The sequence below is a fragment of the Chiloscyllium plagiosum genome, chromosome 3 (assembly GCF_004010195.1).
Source record: "Chiloscyllium plagiosum isolate BGI_BamShark_2017 chromosome 3, ASM401019v2, whole genome shotgun sequence".
In the NCBI taxonomy this organism is placed as follows: Eukaryota; Metazoa; Chordata; class Chondrichthyes; order Orectolobiformes; family Hemiscylliidae; genus Chiloscyllium; species Chiloscyllium plagiosum.
In genome coordinates this window covers 135,440,907-135,462,920 of record NC_057712.1, presented here as the reverse complement: position 1 = coordinate 135,462,920, position 22,014 = coordinate 135,440,907, and the positions used below count along the sequence as shown (strand labels likewise).

Genomic DNA, 22,014 nt, shown 5'->3' with positions numbered 1-22,014 from the left:
TAATTCAAATTGGTCATTTCTCCAGCATTTTCTCTGTATGTTTCAGATTTCCAGCTTCCGCAGCATTTTGCTTTAGAGATTGTTATGGTTGTTGGATATTGGTCCTGTCAGGAGTTCCTTAGGGTAGTGTCTTAGGCCTAATCATCATCTGCTACTTCATCAATAACTTGTCCTCCATCATGAGATCAGAAGTGGGAATGTTCAGCACCAATCATGATTCCTTGGATACTAAAGCAGTCTGTGCCCAATGCAGTGAGATCTGGACAATATCCAGGTTTGGACTAACGAGTGGCAAGTTACATTTATGTCACACAAGTAACAGGCAATGACCATTTTATAACTGAGAATCTAACCAATTTGCTTTGACATTCAGTGACATTACCATTGTTGAATCCCCCACTATCAATATTCTGGGACTGACTGTTGACCAGAAACTGAATTGGACTAGCAATGTAAATACTGTGGCAACAAGAGCAGGTCAGAGTTTAGGAATCCTACAGTGAATAACTCGCCGCCTGACTCGCCAAATCCCTGTCCACCGTATACAAGGCGCAAGTCAGGAGTGTGATGGAACGCTCCCAACTCTAATGAATGAATGCAGCTCCAACAGCATTCAAGAACCTTGATGCCATTCAAGACAAAGCACCCTCCTTGATTGGTATCATAGCCACCAACATCGATCCATACCACCACACATGCTCAGTAGCAGCAATGTGTACCAGTAACAAGATGCGCTGCAAAAATTCAGCAAGGCTTCTGAGACAGCACCTTCCAAATGTACAATCACTAGCATCTATAAGTATGAGAACAGAGATACATGGGAACACCACTACCAATAAGTTCCTCTCCAAGCAACTCACCATCCAAATGTGGAAAATATCGCCACTCCTTCACTGTCACTATCAGATTGAGAGTAAACAGACAGCTCTGGTCTAAGAAGGTGGCTCCACCATCTCTTTCAGGGCATTTAGGGAATGGGCAATAATTGCTGGCTCAGACAGCAGCAACCACATCTCATGAAATAGACTATAAAATGTAGGAGCAGAAGGAGACCACACAGCCAGTGCTCTGCTACGGCCTTGTTCAAGAAAGATTGTAAAGATAATCCCAGCAACTGCAGACCAGTTAGTTTGTTAGTGATTCTCGAAACTGATATTCAGGATAGAATTAGTACTTGCATGGAGAAGGGTGTATTGATTAGGAAGAGTCAGCATGGGAATATCTAGAGAATAAATCATGTTTAATTAACTTCCTGTCATTCCTTTTCAAAAGAAGTAACAGAAAGGATTGATGTATTTATAGATTTCAAGAAAGTGTTTAATACAGTGGGACACAACAAATATGTGAGTAAAGTAATGTCATGTAATAAAAATTATAAATATCTAATTATAAATAGAAAGCAGGAATCAGCAGCAGTGCTTCGCCTGGAGGCCCACTGAAGATGTTACCTAGTAGGGTTACCTAGTAGGGTGACAGACATCTGGAAATGAACCTTCCAGCTCAGCGAGCAAACCTACATCCAGGATCATTAATGTATAACTTGAGTGGTTGCAGTCATAAGACTGATCCCTGTGGTACCCCACTAGTCACTGGCTGCCATCAGGATGAGTGCAGCTCCAGAAACACTCCAAAAGTTTGACACCATCCAGGATAAAGCAGCCTGCTTGATTGGCACCATATCCATAAGCATCCAATCCTTCCACCACCTTTACTCAGTAGCAGCAGTGTGTCTTATCCACAAGATGCACTGCAGAAATTCACCAAATATCCTTAGACAGCACCTTCCAAACCCATGACCATTTCTACCTAGAAGGACAAGGGCAGCAGATACGTGGCAATGCCACCACCTGCCAATTCACCTCTGAGCCACTGACCATCCTGACTTGTATATCTCCATTTATTTGTTATTGGGTTAAAGTCTGGAATTTCCTCCCGAAGGACATTGTGGGTCCACCCACAACAGGTGGACTGCTGCAGTTTAAGAAGGCAGCTCATCACCACCTTCTCAAGGGCAACTGGAGATGACCAATAAATGCTGGCCAGCAATAAAAAGAAGACTCCAGTCCAGCATCTTATGAGAGGCCTTCTGGAAATACTGCTAGATCACATTGTTATGGACCAGGCCAGACCCCTCAAAACATTTCAAGAAAATAGCCTGGAACCTAACTTTTCTAGTTCTTTTAAGCAGGTGTAGCGTGGATATTCCAGGAGTGATGCAGCTAGCCCATCTACGTAGTTTCAAACAAAATAGAATTTATTTGCAAGATTACTGAATGAAACACAAACAAAAGAGAACAGAATATAGAATAACTTAACCTATCTGAAACCCCAACAGATTATCCCAACTTAATGATGCTGTTCCAAATTCCTGCAACAAGCTCCATAAACACAACTTGGCAAAAAAGATAAAATCAACCACAGGGTCTTACAGGAGAGGGAAATGGCAGAGAGATTTAGTATGGAACCTCCTTCCACTGTAGTCGTTTCTTTGGAATCCCTAGCTTAAACTGACTAGTAGCTCTGAACAGCCAGACGTTCTTAAATAGAGGTGTTACATTAGCCATTTTCCAGCTCTTTGGAATAATCCCTAACTTGAGTGATTCCTGAAAGATCGCCATCAATGCCTTCACAATTTCCTCAGCTATTTGCTATAGAACTGTGGTCTCATCAATCTGGTCCAGACGATTTATCCACCTTCAGACTTTAAGTTTCCCCAGCAGCTTCTCCTTAGTGACCAAAACAAACCATCGAAAAGCTGAACTGGGAGAAGTAGCCACTCCCCTTCCATTGTGCAAGTATGTTTTTTTAAAAACTTAAAAGCTTCTCCAGTTCGATATACCCTGACATCTCAGCAACTCTGCCTCGTACAACCCTTTTGAAAAAAAAAACAAGGGCAACACAACCTTTTTAAAGGAACAGCAACGTCACAACATTCACTAGATGTCCTTTGTCTAACTTGCTCGTTACCCCTCAAAGAGTTCTGACACATTTATCAGGTATGATCTCCTCTTGACAAAGCTGTGCTGACTCAGCCTTATTTTACCTTGCACTTCCAAATACTCTACAATCTTATCTCAATAATGGACACTAAAGTCTGACCAACAATCGAGGTCTGTCCAACCAGCCTATAATTTCCTATTGTCTGCCTCTCTGCTTTCTTAAATAGAGGTGCTACATTAGCCATTTTTCAGCTCTTTGGAATAATCCCTAACTTGAGTGATTCCTGAAAGATCGCCATCAATGCCTTCACAATTTCCTCAACTATTTGCTAGAGAACTGTGGTGTCATCAATCTGGTCCAGACGATTTATCCACCTTTAGACTTTAAGTTTCCCCAGCAGCTTCTCCTTAGTGATGGCCACTATATTCATCTCTGCTCCCTGAATCTTTTGAAGTTCTGGTATGCTACTGTGAAGACTGATGCAAAGTGTCTATGCAGTTTCTCCATCATATCTTTGTTCCCCATTACTACTTCTCCAGCCTCGTTTTTCAGCAGCATAATGTCCACTCTTGCCTCTCTCTTAACTTTTAGGTATCTAAAAAAAATCTCTTGCAATCTTCTTTTATTCTAGTAGCTAGCTCAGCCTCATATTTCATGTTCTCTTACCCCTTATTGCCATTTCTGGTATCCTCTGCTCGTTTTAAAAGGCTTTTTATCTGGCTACCCACTAGTCTTCACCACATTGTACGCTTTTTCATTTGCTTTTGTTAAGTCTCTGACTTCCCTAGTCAGTCATGGTAGACTCGTCTTCCTTTTAGAATGTCTCTTCTTTAGATAGATTTCTGCTGTGCCTTCCAAATTAACCCAGAAGTTCCTGCTGTTACTGCTCTACCATCTTCTTTATTAGGCTTCTGTTCCAATAAACTCAGGCTAGTTGTCTTTGTAGTTACCTTTATGCTCAGATGTAATACCTTTACATCCTATTCAAGCTTTTCCCTCTCAAACTGCACTGTGTTTCTCTCACATTACGGTCACCACCTCTGTCAATTTCAATCTGCGCTATAAGATAATTTACTTTGTTTTGTATATTATATGCATTTAATCCTCAGTCCTGCATAGAATGTCCCTTCTCACAACTGCCCCTTATCTGCCGAGCCTGAAGTAAGATTCCTGAGCCCTTCTGTACTCTGTTCTGGAAAATGTAATAACCTCTACTAAGACCCTTCCCTGCCTCCACTATTTAATTGAAGGCCCACATTCACAGCCCTAATTCCGCATGATTCGGGTGGAGTCCACTTCATCAAACAGCTCCCTCCTCCCCCCCATATGGTGCCAACGTTCCAGAAATTTGAAACTGTTTCTTCCACTGCAATCTTTGAGCCACACGTTTACCTCTTTAACCTTGTTGACCCTTTGCCAATTAGCCTGTTGCTCATGTAGTAATCTGGAGATTATTACCTTTTGGTTCTGCTTTTACTTTAGTCCCTTGCTGCTCACATTCCCTCAGCAGAACCTCGTTCCCTGTCTACCTATATCGTTGATACCCACATGGACCACTCCAACTTACTCTGCAGCCATGATGTGATACCCTGAACCCGGGCTTTTGGCAGGCAATATGGCCTTCGGAACTCTCAATGCTGGCCACAGAGAACAGTGTTCATTCCCTTGACTATACAATCCCTGATTACAACTATATTTCTATTTCCTCCTCCCTCTTGAATGGCTCCCTGTACCATGGTGCTATGATCAGTTTGCTCAACCTCCCTATAACCCTTATGTTATCCACATAGCCAGCAAGAGTCACAAACCTGTTAGACAAAAAAAAAGGGCTGAGGCTCCTTCAGTAATTCCTCCTGAATTCCTCTACCTACTTCACTGATAGTTGCACCTTCCGGTCCTTACCCACTGACCAAATCCAAGATCTGAAGGGTGCAACCGCCTCCTGAAATGCAGTATTCAGGTAATTCTCCCCTCCCTGATATTCAAAGCTCAGACTCCAGTTCATCACTTTGAGTCAGAATTCCTTAAGCAACCAACACTTGCTACACATGTGGTCACTACAAACTACAATGGGGTCTACCAGTTATTACATCATACATGTACAGCACATCAGCTGACCCTGCATCCTGATTTGTTTACTTAGTGACTCACACTAGTTAAGCTTCAGTAGTAATCATATCAGTTGAGGCCTTTTTCAGGCTAATAGCTGTCCCTCAGTCAGCTGAGTAAACTACCTTATTAGCTGGAAATGTGTTGCTGGAAAAGCACAGCAGGTCAGGCAGCATCCAGGGAACAGGAGAATCGACGTTTCGGGCATAAGCCCTTCTTCAGGAATCGACGTTTCGGGCATAAGCCCTGAAGAAGGGCTTATGCCCGAAACGTCGATTCTCCTGTTCCCTGGATGCTGCCTGACCTGCTGCGCTTTTCCAGCAACACATTTCCAGCTCTGATCTCCAGCATCTGCAGACCTCACTTTCTCCTCAAAGATTTAAACTACCTTATTAACCTATCAATTAAACGACTGAGTTTTAAACTTTTAAAATGGAGAAAGAAAAGAAAGATTTACAAGTTTGATTCCCACACTGCCTCCAAATTCCCCACACCATATACTCACTTGAACTGTCTCTCACATTGGTTGTGATCTCTTTTTCCTGAACAATAGGTAGCTTAGTGGTCCAGAGGTTGGGCTTGTACTCCTTGAATTTTAGGAGAATGAGAGTTGACTTTATTGAAACATATAAATATCGTTTGGGCATGGTTCTTAAATTCTTCAGGTAGATGCAGAGATATTTCTTTCCCTTTGTCGGACAGTCTAGAATCTGAGGACATAATCTCAAGAGTAAGGAGTTGCCCATTTAATACAGAGATGAGGAGGAGTTTTGTTTTCTCAGGTTGTAAGATCAGCCATGACCTAATTGAATGGCTTAGCCGACTCATTTGACTGAAACGTCTACTTCTGCTACATTTTATGGTCTTATGGAATTAAATAAAAAGAAACTAATTTGGAGTTAATCACAGTTGATCACAAATTTACTTTAGATAATGAGAGAAAGTTCTCATTCTTATTTTCAAATTTCTTCATTGTCTTGCTACAATCTCTCTTATCTCTAATCGGTAACCTCTAACTGTATAACCATCAAAAATATCTGCACTCTTTTGATGAATCTTGGATTTTAAACATGCCACCATTTGTAGTCATGCTTTTTGCTACCCTGGAGCTCTCCCCTTTACTGTTTGCTTCATCATTGAAAGTTGATTATTGTTAATAACCAATGTGTTGCGAATGTTGAATTTACTCAAATCTTAAGATGAAAGAAAACATGAGGTTTAACAGTATAGCAGTCCTACATGTTTGAAAGACCAGCCAACACCTTCCTTAAGTAAATGTCTCGATTCGTACTAAGTGATGATTATTGTTAATTGATCTGCCTGCAGTTTGGAAGATAAATATTAGATTCAGAGCATTTAGAGTCCAGGAATATTCAGCAAGACTATAATGTGGGAATGGCTAAACTATAAAGAACTGAGAACGATCAAGTTTGTCGTGGTAATTGAGTTGTTAAATAATCATAGCAACTTATAAGATATTAAGAAATAGGCATAGAAATAAGGTATTGAGCATTATTAAGGCAGTTTTAGATAGATCTTTGACTAACAAAGTGGTCACAGGTTATGGGGGTAGACAGTAATTTTGTCTGTGAGCCACAATTACCTTACTGAATGCCAGAACAGGTTTGAGAGGCCAGACGGACTTTTGTTGCACCTAATTCACATGTTCATATGAGTTATAACTGAATTCAGCCTCTTGAGCCTAATCTGATGTGACCTTTACTCTATTTTCTCCCTGGCCTTCATAATCCTTAACTCGCTTATCTGTCTGTGTGACTCAGTATTCAACATAATCTCCGCTGTTTGCTGGGGAAGTCTTAACTGGGACACACTCTTATTTTTAGGGAGAAGAAGTTTCCACTGCTTGGTGGAATTCCGGCTTTTGGTAAAGAAATATTCACCCTTTTAATTTTTCATCTTCCATCTCCAACACAGCCAAATCTGGGAGGTAGGCATTTCAGCTTGCACAATCTGTGCCAATGAAAAGACTGAGGGACCATGGGGAATTGTCACTCAGAAACGATGCAATACAAAGCAAATTCAGTTATAACCCTTTTGCAGAATTCTCTGTTGTTTCACTTTGCCTCAGTGGGAAATCTCACTATTACAATCTGTTTGTAAAATACAAAGTTCATCACATATTTGAGACTACAATGCCTAAATTTTGGGTCATTGGGAAAATGGAGAATACTGAGGCTTTTGCATACATTCAGCCATAACCTTATCGAATAAGGGAGCAGGCTTGAGAGAATGAATGGTCCACCCATTTTATTTCTTGCATTTTGACCTGCGTAGATGAGATCTCTAACTCGTAATGGGCCAGTGTCGTGACTCAGTACATCAATATCCTTAGTGTCACTCTTTGCTAAGTGGAAGGAACACTAACTGTGAAGCTCCATGCAACACTTGAACATTTAATCTAGGATGACGTGCCAGTGCTGTAAAGATTCCAATCGTAAAACCAAGAACTGTGAATGCTAGAAATTTGGAACAAAAACAGAAATTGGTGGAGAAACTCAGCAGATCTGGTAGCATCTGTGACCGGACCGGAAGTATTGACTCTGCTTTCCCTCCACAGATGCCATACCTGCTAAGTTTTTTCTATGAATTTCTGTTTTGTATTAGTAAGGGCTCTGTTTCCAATGGCATAAGATACAAGGCAATAACCAAAGGGTTTTCCCCAGTATTGTGACCAATCTTCTTGGTTCGCTAGGTTCACTTTCTTACTTGCATAGCTCTTTGTTCTCAATATCTCATTCACTTCCTTGTTTTTATGTCTGTGGAACTTAAATTATGGAGTTACTTCTTTCTTTCCTTCAGGAGGAGGATTGCTGAGAAAGGTTCAGTTCCTGAACCAGACCCAAAAGAGGAAAAGAATGTAAGTAGAAGCATGTGATGTTGGATTCAGATCTCCATTGCTCACCTTATTTTAACATGTAATTCTTCCTTTCGTCTTCCCCAAGTACATTGTAATCGAAGTCGTTATTACCCAAATCTCATGTCTGTGCTCGTAGCCTCTGACTCAGAGTTGAATCAATATCCAGCAGCTGGTTACAACTGCTTTGTAAGAAAGTACTTTAAACAAAGGCTGCTGTCTTTGATAGAGTTTATTACTTCACAGTTTTATGTATCAATTCTAATTTATACAAACCAGTCACAATTAGACCTACTTAAGCACTTTCTATTTTTGCTTCATAACAAAGTAATAATTTTAAACGTATTATCTTTCAATTATTTACTTTCATCAGGAAGAATCTGAATCTTCAAATATGAAAGCCCCAACTGCAGCAACCACATCAGGTAGGTATGAACAACTAGTTGGCTCAATTATTAACCTGAAGAAAGTGAACATTGCAAATGCTGGAAAGTCAGAATCGAAAAGTGTGGCACTGGAAAAAGCATAGCCGGTCATACAGCATCCAAGGAGCAGGATGAAGGGCTTATGCCCAAAACGTTGACTCTCTTGCTCCTCCAATGCTCCCTGACGTGCTATGCTTTTTCCAGCTCCACACATTTTGACTTTCAATTAATAACCTGTAATATTTTGCCTTGTGTTTTTTGTTTTCCAAGGTTTTGTGATAAATTTGTGTTCTCATAAGAACATGACGAATAGGAATAGGCAATTCAGCCTTTTAAGCCTGCTGTGCCATTCAGTATGATCCCATCTTGTCCTCAGTTCCATTTTCCTGCCCGCTCTCCATAACCCTTCAACCCATTACTAATTAAAAATCTGTTTATCAATGTCCCAACTTCCACCGCACTCTGGGGTCGATTCACGAATCACAACCCTTTGAGAGAAGTAATTTCTCCTTATCAATATTTTAAATCTGCTACCCCTTATCTTAAACCTGTCATTCCAGATTGCCCCACAAGAGGAAATATCCTCTCTACATCTACTTTGTTAATCCCTTTGATCATCTTACATACCCCAATTAGATTTGCTCTCATTCTTCTGAACTCCAGAGAGTACAGACCTAACATACTCAATCTTTCTCCATAAAACAATCCCCTCATCTCTGGAATCAATCTAGCGAACCTCCTCTGAATGGCCTCCAAAACAACTATATCCCTCCTGAAATAAGAAGACCAAAACTTTATGCAATAGTTCAGGTGCGGTTTCACTAATGCCTTATAGAGTGTTGCAGCAACACGTCCAAACCTTTATACTCTATTCCTTTAGCAATTAATGCCAAAATTCCATTCACCCACCTTATTAACAGTTTACCTGCATACTAGCTTTCTGCAGTTCATGCAGGATGACACCCAGATCCCTCTGCACTATAAAGTGCTCTGGAATGTCTCTTCGTTTTGGTAATAAGTTGCCTTTTTATTCTTCCAACCAAAATGGATAACCTCACATTATCCACATTAAACTCCATCTACCAAATTTTAGCCCAATCACCTAACCTATCCATTGCCACATATAAAGTTATCTTTTTTTTATTACACCTTGCTTATCCACATAAGGGGAGGTGATGGTTTGGTGGTATTGCTATACTGTTAATCCAGAAACTCAGCTAATGTTCTGGGGATGGTGGAATTTGAATTCAATTTTTAAAAAACACCGCGGACTCAAGTATCTACTAATGACCACAAAACTGTTGCCGATTAGCAGAAAAACTCACCTGGCTCACTAATGTCCTTAAGGGAAGGAAATCTGCCTGATCTGACCTACATGTGACTCCAGACCCAGAGCAATGTGATTGACTCTCAAATACCTCTGAAAGGTCTACTAAGCCATTCAGTTCAAGGACAGCTAGGGATGAGCAATAAAGCTGGCCAGCCAGCACTGCCCATTTTCCATGTAAATCTTAATACATTGACAGTTGCTCAGTGATGGAGACAATTGCTGTAAATTCCACAATTTTCTGTAAAATCAATAGAATGGGTAATGAGTTAGTGTTTCTACGCATGAAATATGCCATCGTAGATCTCCTGACCACATATCAGCACTGTGCCAAGGATTATTTCGACACCCATATGTTTTACTGATCCCATTTTGCTTCAAATCTGCTGCTGAAATCTTCATTCTGGTTTGTGTTATGATAGTAATGGAGTCTGATAATTTTTAAAGATTAATATCCGAGCAACAAATGACAAGAACTGAAGGACAAGATTTCACATAGAACATTGAACAGTAGATCACAGAAACAGGCCCATCAGCCCACTGTGGCTATACCAACAGTAATGCCTTGCTGAACTAATCCCACTTACCTGCACATGGGCCATATCCCTCTATTTACTACCTGTTTATGTGTCTGTCTAAATGCCTCTTAGATATTGTTATCATATCTGCTTCTATCATCTCCCCTAGTAGCATGTTCCAGGCATTTATCGCCGTCTGTGTAAAAACATTGCCTTACACATCTCCTTTATACCTTCTCCCTCTCACGTTAAATCTCTGCTGCCTAGTATTTGAAATTTCTCCTCTGGGAAAAAGATTCCAACTATCCACCCTATCTATGCCTCTTGTAATTTTATGTACTTCTATCAGGTCACCTCTCAGCCTCTGACATTCTAGCAAAAAGATGGGATCCCATCTTTCGCAAATATCTTAGTTGGATTCCACAAGAAACGTGTTTTCAATGGAATGTGTATAAAAATTTGTTGAAGGGATGTGCGCATCACTGGCTAGGCTAACAATGCACATCCCTAGAGTTAACCAAATTGCTTTAGATTTGGAATCATGTGTAGGCCAGACCAGACAAGAATGGCCAATTTTCTTTTCTAAAGAACATTAGTGAATGACAATTTATTTTGTTATTATACATGTATTATGTTACAACAATCAACAGTGGTTACATGGTTTGATGAGGCCAACATTTTTTAATTCCACATTTTGATTGAATTCATTTTTTACCATCTGTTATGGTGGGATTTAAACCCATATCCCCAGAACATTAACTTGGGATTCTGGATTACTTGTCCAGTGACATTGCGTCTGTGCTACCAATTATCCTGAAGCCTCCCACTCCTTGCATATTTCTGATGTGTGGATGATAGTTTGCTAGATTTGAATCTGCAGCTGATGTAAAGACGTTCTTCCATGCCTTAATGGACTCATAATGGACTCCTGTGCTCATATTCCTGTTAGAAATGGAACAGTCAAATGAGATTGCTTCTTTGTGTCTGAAACACAAGTAGTGGTCGCCATTAACGGGTTGCTGCTGTCAAGATAAATAGATGTTCTGCCTGTCACACTATGAGTAATAGCTATACAGATTTCAGTGCCAGTGTCAGATATGTAGGCCATTTGTCCCAAAAAGAGATGGGGCCGAATCAGACAGTATTTGCCTTCAACTATTTATTAAAGAACAAAACAAGGTACTGACTGTACTCAACCAGCCCATGCGTATAAAACTCACAATGCGGTGTCCAAGATTAGACGCAATTCTGCAATTGAACACTATTTGTTGGGTAATCCTTTGAGTGTGAAGAAATGCACTGACAACTAATTCAGAATTGTCAGTTGGGCTTGAGAGTGGTGCACTTGCATGTACTGAAAGCTGCATGTATTAATACTAAAGTACAGGGAAATACCAAACCAGACTTGCTATAACTGGATTCGTAACACAGTGCAATTAAAGCATTCAATGACCCTCAAAATTGCTCAACTCTTCTTAACCAGACCTTACAAATAACAGTCCTTTGACACCAAGTTTATAACTTAAACTTTGAAGCTTTATTAACAATGTAACTTTAGCAGGACACAGATGAATCAGAAAGTAATCTAATTAGTGATAGCAGAACACAGATGAATCAGAAAGTATCTACGATCTAAGTCCAAAGTTCTTTGATCACCAACCCCTAGTCTTTGACAGGCAGAGACAGTCAAGGGATAAATTTAAGAAAAAGAATTGTAAGTTGTCAGTTGAATAATTGATCCAGCAGAAGTCTTCAGTCAATGCAGGCTTCTGGAGACTTTTCCTAATATCTTATAGACTGGGGTTCTTTTCCCATGACTTTCATCAATGTGATACCTGGAGAATAACTGAAGAGAGCAAAACCAAAAAAACCTAACTTAGCACATTCCAGAGCAACACTGCCTCCTTCCCAAAAGCGCAGCAGGTCAGGCAGCATCCAAGGAACAGGAGAATCGACGTTTCGGGCATAAGCCCTTCTTCAGGCCTTCCTGAAGAAGGGCTTATGCCCGAAATGTCGATTCTCCTGTTCCTTGGATGCTGCCTGACCTGCTGCGCTTTTCCAGCAACAATTTTCAGCTCTGATCTCCAGCATCTGCAGCCCTCACTTTCTCCTCCTTCCCAAAAACCCAGTTAAAAGAACATTCCAGCCTTTGGTTTCTGTATGTTTTTCATCACTGTCTGTGGTTGGATGGCTGGCTAGCATCAGTCTCCCTTGATTGACCAATGCAACATCGAGGTGAAAGTCAGTATTGCAGATGCAGGAGATCAGAGTCAAGATTAGAGTAGTGATGGAAAAGCACAGCAGGTCAGGCAGCATCCGAGGAGCAGGAAAATCAACGTTTTGGGCATCGTTTCTGATTAAGGGCTTTTCCACTCTAATGCAACATCAAACTTGGTTAAAATTTATACAAAGTCTGGCAATTAACTCTCAAAACCATAAATGAATCCATTTTCCATGGCAAAATACTTCCACCAATCAGAGTCCACATAAGCACAGTGCAGATTCAAATCCAGGTTGAAAATGTGTCGCTGTAAAGAGAAATATAATAGGCCAGATTTTGCATTGAGCTTGATGGTAAGGCTTATTGTACTCATTGTTATTATGGAAAAAAATCTGAGAGCAGCTTCTAGAGTTTACATCTGACAAGTTAAGTGTGTGAATTTGGAAGTATTTTTCTCATATTTTTATTCATTCATGGGATGAAGATCTCACCAGTTAGGCCAGCATTTATTGCCCATCCCTTATTGTCCAGAGAGCAGTTAAAAATCAATCTTATTGCTGTAGGTCTGGAGTCACATGTAGGCCAGACCAGGTAAGGTGGCAGTTTTCTTCCCTCAAGATCATTAGTGAACCAGATGGGTTTTTCCAACAATCAACAATGGATTCAGACTCTTAATTCCTGATTTTTATTGAATTCAAATTTGACTATTTGCCGTGGCAGAATTCCAACCCATGACCCAGGACATTACTGGGTCTAGGGGTTAATAGTTCAGTGATGATATCACTAGGCTGTTACCTTAGAAGCTTATGTAGCAAATTGCTTTAATTAAACAATTTCAGTTTTGAAAAACCATATTGTGATTCAAATGTATGCGTTTATTTTCAGAAACAACTAGAAAGCCTTGGGAAAGATCAAACACTGTAAATGGCAACAAATCGCCAGTAATTTCCAGGTAAGATCATATAGCAATATGTAATGCAGGTATGCAGCTTACTGTGTTATAGATCAGATCAAACATCCTTAAAATATATTAAGATGAGAGCCTCGATCCTAATTTCTTCTTATTTTAAAAGTTAAGTGCAAGGCATTGTGTTCCAGCTGCAATGTGATTGGTCAAATTACTCAATTTTAAGTATAAAACACTTTATTTTGACACTGCATTTAAATTACAGACAAAATAAAAGAAAAAAATGGCTTAACTGTAATTGTATTGAAATGCTAAACAAAACATATATATTAACTACAATTAATTAACTGTTCCAATTTAGTAACATTCCTTAAATAGATCCTCGGCAAAGGCAAATTCATTAAAATAGATTGTCTCACGTGTAATTCTCGCAGCAGAAAGAGAATTCACTTTTAGCTTTAACAGAGGGAGAAATAAGAACTTCCCGTCAAGACCCCAGCAACTGCAGAAAGCTAAAGCTAACAGTTCTGCTTCAGTGGGAGCTTGACCCCACCCATTCAGGCTGCTTCTATTGTTGCAAATTTCGTTTAAAAAAAACAAGGCCTCACAAGTTGTTTACTTTATTGGCTTTGAGCAAACCATTGAATACCTCTGTCTCAACTTTTCTTCATTAAAAAAACCCAGGACAAAAGACATTAAAGCCTTAGTATTGTTACAACACAATGCTTTGTTAATTGTTAAGATGTTCTGCAGTGAACAGGAAGATGTGAGTTTGTCCTCAGATAATGTGTAGATGCTAGAGATCAGAAATAAAATCTCAGCACGTCTGGCAGCATTGGTGGAGAGAGAAACAGAGTTAAGGTTTTAGGTCTGAGATGGTAGCTTTTCAAAACTCTGTATTTACCAGGAATTGAGGTTTATCCTCCTTCAGAACATGAGTATCTGATAACAGACAGATATCCAGGGAGTAATTTTGATCGGCTTTGTCCTGAGAGTTGTTTCTTCTTTTATTGTCGTACACTGGAAAGCTATGAGGAAAGGGCAGTGACTTAAAAATAAAACAAAACAGTTTGTTCTAGAGCAAACAGGACCTAGAAATTTCACATCAAAGATATTGTTCTGTTGTATCCAGCTGACAGAAGTTGTAACTGCCTTCAAATGAAGCTATACTTATATTTTATTTTGACCGCTTTACATGGTGCTCTTGTTTTTCATCATGTTAAGCTTAGCTGAGTGGTAGTTCTGCCTTCCCTGAAACAGAAGTTGTAGATCAGTTCCTATCACAGGAGTGATCACATAATCTGAGCTGATCTTTTGTTGCAGCTTGGATATCCTGCAGACCCTGGCCTCCTTCATGCACCATAGCAGGCAACATACAAAGATATACCACCTTTAGATTACATCCCTGTCTCTTGGCTGCGCAATTGTACTTTCTTTTTCATTTTTCAGGATGGAGGACAGACATTTTAAGGAGAATTCTTTGTTCTTTAAATCATAATATTTATCAGTTATATCTATATTAAAAGGTGGGCTGTTAAGAAGCAATCTTTTCAATTTACAACTCTAAATTTGAATTTCATGACAAAAATCATCTTTCAAACACCCCGAAGGGTTACCAGGGATTTGGGTTTATCCTCTTCTGTCTTCGGCAGAACCTAAGCAATGCTGGCAAGAAAGAAAGAATGTGAAACAAATTTCTGATGTTGCCTTTTAAGTTTAACAAAAAAGAACAGAAAATGCTTTTTTGAAAATACAGTACTTTTGAATTATTATGGTGACTGTTGTAGTGTAGCACAGCAGTTAGTTAGCAAATACTTTTAATTTTAAAACTAGGTACCTACTAAGAGGCTCTGTTTAACTTTAGCTTCTAAATTCGGGAATGAATGACCAGTAATTGCCTCCTTATTGCTGTTATTCCTTGTATAACTCTCCAGAAATGTAACTCTTAAATAGGCATTAGCTTAGAGCTTAAGAGAGATTGAATAATGTACATGTGAAGAGAGGAGGAGCTGTCTACTGTGTGTATAACCAGGAGGGTTGATTTTTGTGCTATGAGAGCAGAGGGGATAAAGAGAGGGTAGTCATTGTTTATTGAGGTGGAGGAAAGAGGGGTAGATGACTGTGTTGGGGTGGAGAAGGGGGCAGAGTGGCCAATTACAGTATGTGGAAGACAGGACAGGGACTGATTGCTGTGAATCAGTATTTTAGTGGATGTGTATTGCCACCAACCTGACACTGCAGCCTGCAAAATGGCAGAATCCATCTGTTTCAGTAGTGGCATATTTTGAGCTGAGTACCTGAAGTAAGTTATTTTATGAACATTTGAAGTTTAGAATTTACTTTGTGATATTTTATGTACAGTAACAATTTTTTTAAAACAAATACACTGGACTGGTAGTTGGTAATTATCATATAAAATTGGTTTATGCCCCAATTGTACAAGAAGTTGTGGAGTAGCCGACATTGCTTGCAATTCTTCAGTAACTTCCCAACTGTGTTTATTGGAAGCGTACTTTTAGGAGAAGATACATTTATGTTGGTCCTGATCCTTTGACACACCCACAATAGTGAGAATTTAGTTTCAAGCTTTCTTTTCTTTCTCATAGACGAGATTCTCCGTGGAGAAATCAGCTGATCTCTGACAACAAGTTCTATGATACATTAAACAGGTACCAGCTGGCCTGTTGAGTCTGTTTGTAAAAAAATTAAAAATCAGTGTGCATTCCCCAAAATCACCAATAAGGGTCAGAACCCCGCTGTGCATGAGATTGTTGGATGTGTGTTAATCTGCATGCCAAGTGTGATTCTTGTTTGTGTGAAATTGGAGGGGGGTCCAATAATTTCCCGTTTTTCTGCTCTTGTTTTCTCTTTCCTATTGTGAACAGTTGTTTCCTTCATACCTTATGGGTATACGGGGAGCACAAATAATTTCACCAAATTAAAGTTTTCTTACTGCAGAATTTTCTACCACAACTTAAAGTTATGGTGCCTCAATTATCCCTAATATAAGATTAAATTTCTAAGATTTCAATTTGTGTCTTTCAAAATTCACATGTTTCTCAGTTAAAGCATGAAAGATACAGACTATGTAAATCATCTATCACACAAAGGATTGCCAAGATTGTTGGGTTAACCTTTGACAAGAGGCCTTTGTGTTGCATGAAATAGAATTTTGGACAGAGCACAACCCCCCCCCCCCCCCCCCCCATCAGCTATTAACCTCTAAATTGAATTCAAATTTTCTAACACTTAATTCCCCATCTTCTTCCCAAAACGTATGAAGAAAGACCTACTTGGGCATTGAGTCATAGTATCCACTGTTGAAGGGTCATGTGCCCTATCCAGCTGTAAACTGAGGTCATGTATCGTAGATTAGTACTTTTCCTTGATTTCTACTTGTGTCATTATTAGTTCGGCAAAATTAATTTTGGCCGAATTGGTTTAATCATGTTCCATTCTGAAAGACAGCAGCAGTACTTTGCATTGTGAGACAGGTTAATTTGATGTATTGTATGATTTTTTTTATGCTCTGAATAAATGTTTCTTGTGTGGAACCAATTCATGTTTGTCATACCAAGTTGCACGTATGAAACAACACATGAAAAAGGAGCAGAAGAGCCTGCTCCAATATAAAATATGATCATGGCTGATCTTATCTACCATGATTTCTCACCATTGCAGAGTCTTGTAGGAATTGGGAAGCCATGTTGAAGTTGTATAGGATATTAGTGAAGCCTCTTAAGTCAATTATTTGAGTTGGGGACCATATGTAGTGTGTCAAAGTTGGCAGATGACACTAAGATGAGTGATAAAGTGTGCAGAGGGATTATAGATAGGTTAAATGAGTGGGCAAGAGTCGGCAGATGGAGCACCATGTTGGTAAATATGAGGTCCATTTTCGTGGAAATAACAGCAAAATGGGTAATTATCTAAATGGTGAAAATTGCAGCATGCTTCTGTACAGAGGGACTTGGGTGTCCTTGTGCATGAATCACAAACGTTGCTTTGCGGGTTCAACAGGTAATTAAGAAGGCAAATAGCATATCGTCCTTCGTTGCAAGAGTTATGGAGTTTAAAAGCAGGGAGATTATGCTGCAGCTGTATAGGGTGCTGGTGAGACCACTTCTGGGGTACTGTGTACAGATTTGGTTGTCTTTCTTGAAAGAGTATGTACTAGCACTGTAGGGGCTGCAGATGACGTTCACTAGGTTGACTGCGGAGTTAAGAGGGTTGGCTTGTGAGGAGAGATTTAGTAGATTGGAACTATACTCATTGGAATTTAGAAGAATGAGGGGGGATCTTATAGAAATATATAAAATTATAAGAGGGGGGGGGGGGGATCTTATAGAAATATATAAAATTATAAACAATCTAGATAAGATAGAAGCAGGAATGTTGTTTCCACTGCCAAGTGAAACTAGAACTAGGGGTCATAGCCTCAAAATAAGGGGAACCAGATTTATGACTGAATTGAAGAGGAACTTTCTCACCCCAATAGTTGTGAATCTGTGGAATTCCCTGGCCAGTGAGGCAGTTGAGGCTATCTTGTTGAATGTTTTTAAGGCAAAGATAGATTTTTGAACAGTATAAGAATTAGGGGTTACGGTGAGTGGGTGGGTAAGTAAAGCTGTGTCCATGAAAAGATCAGCCTTGAAAACTAAAGGAGGTTCGAGGGGCCAGTTGGCTTCCTCCTGCTCCTATTTCTAACGTTCTTACGTTCTCTTCTGGAGTATTGTCTCCAGTTCTGATTGCCCTGTTAGAGGAAAGATATTATTAAGCTAGAGAGAGCTCAGAGAGATTTTACCAGGATGTTACCAAGTCTAGAAGATTTGAATTACAAAGAAAGGCTGGGGCCATTTTCACTGGCGTGTAGAAGGTTGATAGGTGACCTTATAGAGGTTGATAAAATCATGAGGGGTATAGTTAGGGTTAATAATAGGTGTCTTTTCCCTAGGACGGGGGGATTTCAAGACTAGGGAGCATATTTTTAAGGTGAGAGGAGAGAGATTTTAAAAATACACGAGGGACAATTTTTTTTTACACAGAGGGTGATTCATGCATGAAATGAACTTTCTGAGGAAGTGGTGGATGCTGGAATAGTTATAATATTTAAAAGACACTTAGATAACTACATGAATAAGAAAGGTTTTGAGGGATATAAGCTAGAAGCAGGCAGATGGGCCGGTTTTATTTTGGGATTTTGTTCTGCCTGGGTTGGAAAAAAGGGTCTGTTTCCATATTGTATAACTGGATTTAACGTATACCTTGTTTTATCTGCTTATAAAGCTGCAATATAGTGAAGCTGAAGGCTTGGAAAGCCTTTTGGTTGTAAGAAGAATGAAGGCGAGAAGTTCCAGTTTTGAAAATTGCAAATAAATCAGACTTAGAGCAGTTGACCACATGGTGAGTTTTTATTTGAGCATGGGACAATATATAGAGGGCAAATATTGCAATTTAACAAGTGACAGCTCAGAATGAGATATGTAAGTAAGTAAGCAAGGTTGTTTGTTGAGAATTTGAAGACTAGACTTGAGAGCAAGTTTGCCATCTTTTTAATCAGTAGGAGTTTGGAGAACCTTCTCAGATGTAGGGCATTGTTCAACTCTTTTCTGGATGTGGCTCTAATTAGAGTTGGGACATGAAGATGAGATGTGATATATTAGATTTGCCCTTTTGAAAACTTGTTTTTGGTAAAGGTTTTAGTGTCATTACACCTGGGAAAGAAGGAATATGGTGCTAATCGAGGCCCTACTACTCCATAAGTCATTTAAATGTTTAAATGGTATAAATATTTGGACGCAAACACCTGCTTCCTTTTTGTACTGCAGTGAAGAGAAACACAACCTTCCAGGCTTCTTTGGTGAATATTAAAGTAATTTATTTTACGATAAAATGCATCCCTAAAAACAAGTGGTAAGACTGCTTGATACCCAAACAGGAATCCAGCTTTTTGTTGTTCATCCATTGGTTGAGGGCCTCGCTGGCTCGACCAGCATTTATTGTTCATCCCAGAGGGTAGTTAAGAATCAACTATATTGCTGTGGGTCTGAAGTGGCATGTAGTTCAAACCAGGTAAGAATGACAGTTTCCTTCCCTAAAGGACATTAGTGAACCAAAGTTTTTTTGACAGTTGTTAATGGTTTTATGGTCATCATCAGACTCTTAATTATTTACCAAATTCAGATTCCACTATCTGCCATGGCGGAATTTGAACCCAGATCCATAAAACATTTCCTGGGTTTCTGAATTAATAATCCAGCGATAATGCCACTGGGCCATCGCCTCCCCATAATTGTCGACCAATTGAAGTTTTTCCAAACAAAACTCCATTTTAGATGGAAATCAAGATGGTTCCAAGTCTTTGGAAAGTGGTCACAGTTCACATTCTCAGGATTTACAAGGTAGTCAAAGAGCTGAGATATGAAAGCTTATTAGGATCCAAAATACCTCAACAAGAGAGTCTTGCAGCTTTGCTGTAGCTTTGAAGGATTTGCTTCATTTTGACTCCCTAATTTGTGAAACAGAAACCAAGTCCAAAACATCAGCAAAAACTCAATAACCTCTTCCAAAACCAGGTTTCTAGCAAATAAGGGCAATAAACCTCATCTCTTATCTCTGTAAAAGCTTTGCATGGCTGTGCTTGAAAATCGTTTGCTTTCTATAAGCAGCAGATGTTGACTTAATTTTCCTGAAACCCTTTTTAATCCAGGAAGTGTACACTATTTTCACACTGTCTATGAGAGGAACCTCGATTATCGGAGGGACACGGGTGGGGAGTATTTTGTTCAGTTAATCGAATTCTGAATAATCAAAAGGTTCCTCTGTATATGCCTAATACCAGCTAAGATCATAAGATAGATGAAGGTGGGCCTGAATCTATATAGAAAGCATAGATGGCACTGAGTAAATTGAGGAATTGGGAGCTGTTGATTAGACTTGACATATGCATGGGGGACCAATAAAGAGCTCGAGATGTGACAATAAAGGATAATAAAGGAGAAAAGCAGCTTGAATTCAGATGGTACTTTGCAGATGTCTCACGGCATTTTACAGCTCATGAAGTACTTTTCAGGTATAGCTACTCGTGTAATGTAGGAACACCAATGTGGTGATGCCAGAGAATAGGAGGAATTTTCTTTGGGTAAGTCTCCTGTTCTTCTTTCCATGGGATATTTCATGTTTGCCAACAAAATTATCTCTGATGGTACAGCACTTGTTTTTTTTTTGCAGTTGAGCCCTGGATTTGGACTTTAACACTTGTCGTGATCCCACCTGATGCTACTCCTGGACAAGTTAACTCTGAGTGAAACCTGACTTGATGGATCATATGTTTACTTTTTGTGAGCTAACATGTGATCAATCATTGAAACATATTTACATGAGGCTGCAGATTCTCTTTAACAGAACAGAAGTTTATTATACAAAAGAAAAAATTATACATGTGTAAAACAGTGATAATAATTTTAAAATTCACAAAACAAAATCTCATCCTGTTCGTTGATACTATCCAATATAGAAACTCTCAAGTCCAGAGGAGCTGCATCACAACTCAACTCTTTCAGGTTCTACTTACACTTTTCATGTTCTATGCCTTGGATTGTGGAGACAATTTGATAAGCCCTTTCCAAGTCAGATTTCAGAAATCTGAGAGATGAAATATTCGGGGTTTTAATAATCTCAGATGTCTAACCATATTCTCCTGGTTTGGAGGTTTTATAAACTGAACCTGCTTGTTCAGATGACTTGTTCCCTGGACTGTGCTGAACTATACTGAGGAGAGAACAGATGAACAGTTCCACTCATTTTCCATGAAGTCCATCTGGCTAACCTCATTAAAATCACTACATCTTTCTCCCTCTAAGTCCAGGGATGGAGACCTGTCCTTTCTCTTATAGTCTCTCCTGGGACGTTTTCACATCGGGTCCAAATTTTCTGACTGAGCATTGGATAGAGGCGGTGTGAACCAAACCATAGTCCACCTCTTTCGCCCAGAGCATCTCGGAAGAAATTCATCCTCTTTTTCAGGCAGTAAAGGTGCCAAGGCTGCAACATTCACCCTGTCCATCTCAGACTTCAAGATTCCTTCAACGCTAAATGAAGGGGGCAAACCCACAGGCTCTGATAGCCTTTCCAACTGTTCTGAGGGGCCGGTTTGTTTTGCTCTTGCGCCGTTGCAATTTTGCAGCTTTCATGCGGGCCATTTCAGCCCGCCTCACTGACCCAAACTTTGTATGCCATGGGACCTGACCTCATACTGGCCATGCCTGTCACCCATGTAGGGTCATTTCTGTAGTTTCAGCACCAAACTTTCCCCTGAAATAATCTCTCTCTCTCTCGATCTCTCTCTCTCTCTTAGAGGAGTCTGGTGTCTGGCATTGGTGTAAATAATTCTCGCAGTTTTCTATCGGCCCCGTGTTTGACAAATGAACTCTATGCATACCCACCCACTTTGAGTGAGTTTCCAAAATAACTAGGAACATTGAGCCCATGTAAGGGCCAGCATAGCTGACATATAACCAAGTCCAGTCATTTCCATGAATGCTGCTGATGGTAATTTTTGTCTTTGTTGGCACTCTGGACACTGCTCCACTAACAAACTATGTCTGCATTCAATCCTGGCTGCTAAACATAACTTCTTGCCAACATTTTCATTTTGGAAACCCCTGGATTACCCTGGTGGAGTTCATGCTGC

The 22,014-nt window shown here is 39.7% G+C and overlaps 1 protein-coding gene across 7 annotated transcripts in view; it reads left to right on the top strand.

Annotated features, from left to right (window-relative positions):
- The window catches only part of enah (ENAH actin regulator), a 398,339-nt gene that overhangs the window by 352,443 nt on the left and 23,882 nt on the right, over nucleotides 1–22,014 (top strand). For 6 of the 7 annotated variants that reach the window (XM_043687390.1, XM_043687385.1, XM_043687391.1 and 3 more), the window contains 4 exons: nucleotides 7,870–7,927; nucleotides 8,298–8,349; nucleotides 13,301–13,367; nucleotides 15,929–15,991. In XM_043687390.1, the coding sequence (XP_043543325.1) occupies nucleotides 7,870–7,927; nucleotides 8,298–8,349; nucleotides 13,301–13,367; nucleotides 15,929–15,991 (240 nt within the window). The remainder of the gene's footprint in view (nucleotides 1–7,869; nucleotides 7,928–8,297; nucleotides 8,350–13,300; nucleotides 13,368–15,928; nucleotides 15,992–22,014) is intronic. The other variant, XM_043687387.1, reaches the window with a different exon arrangement.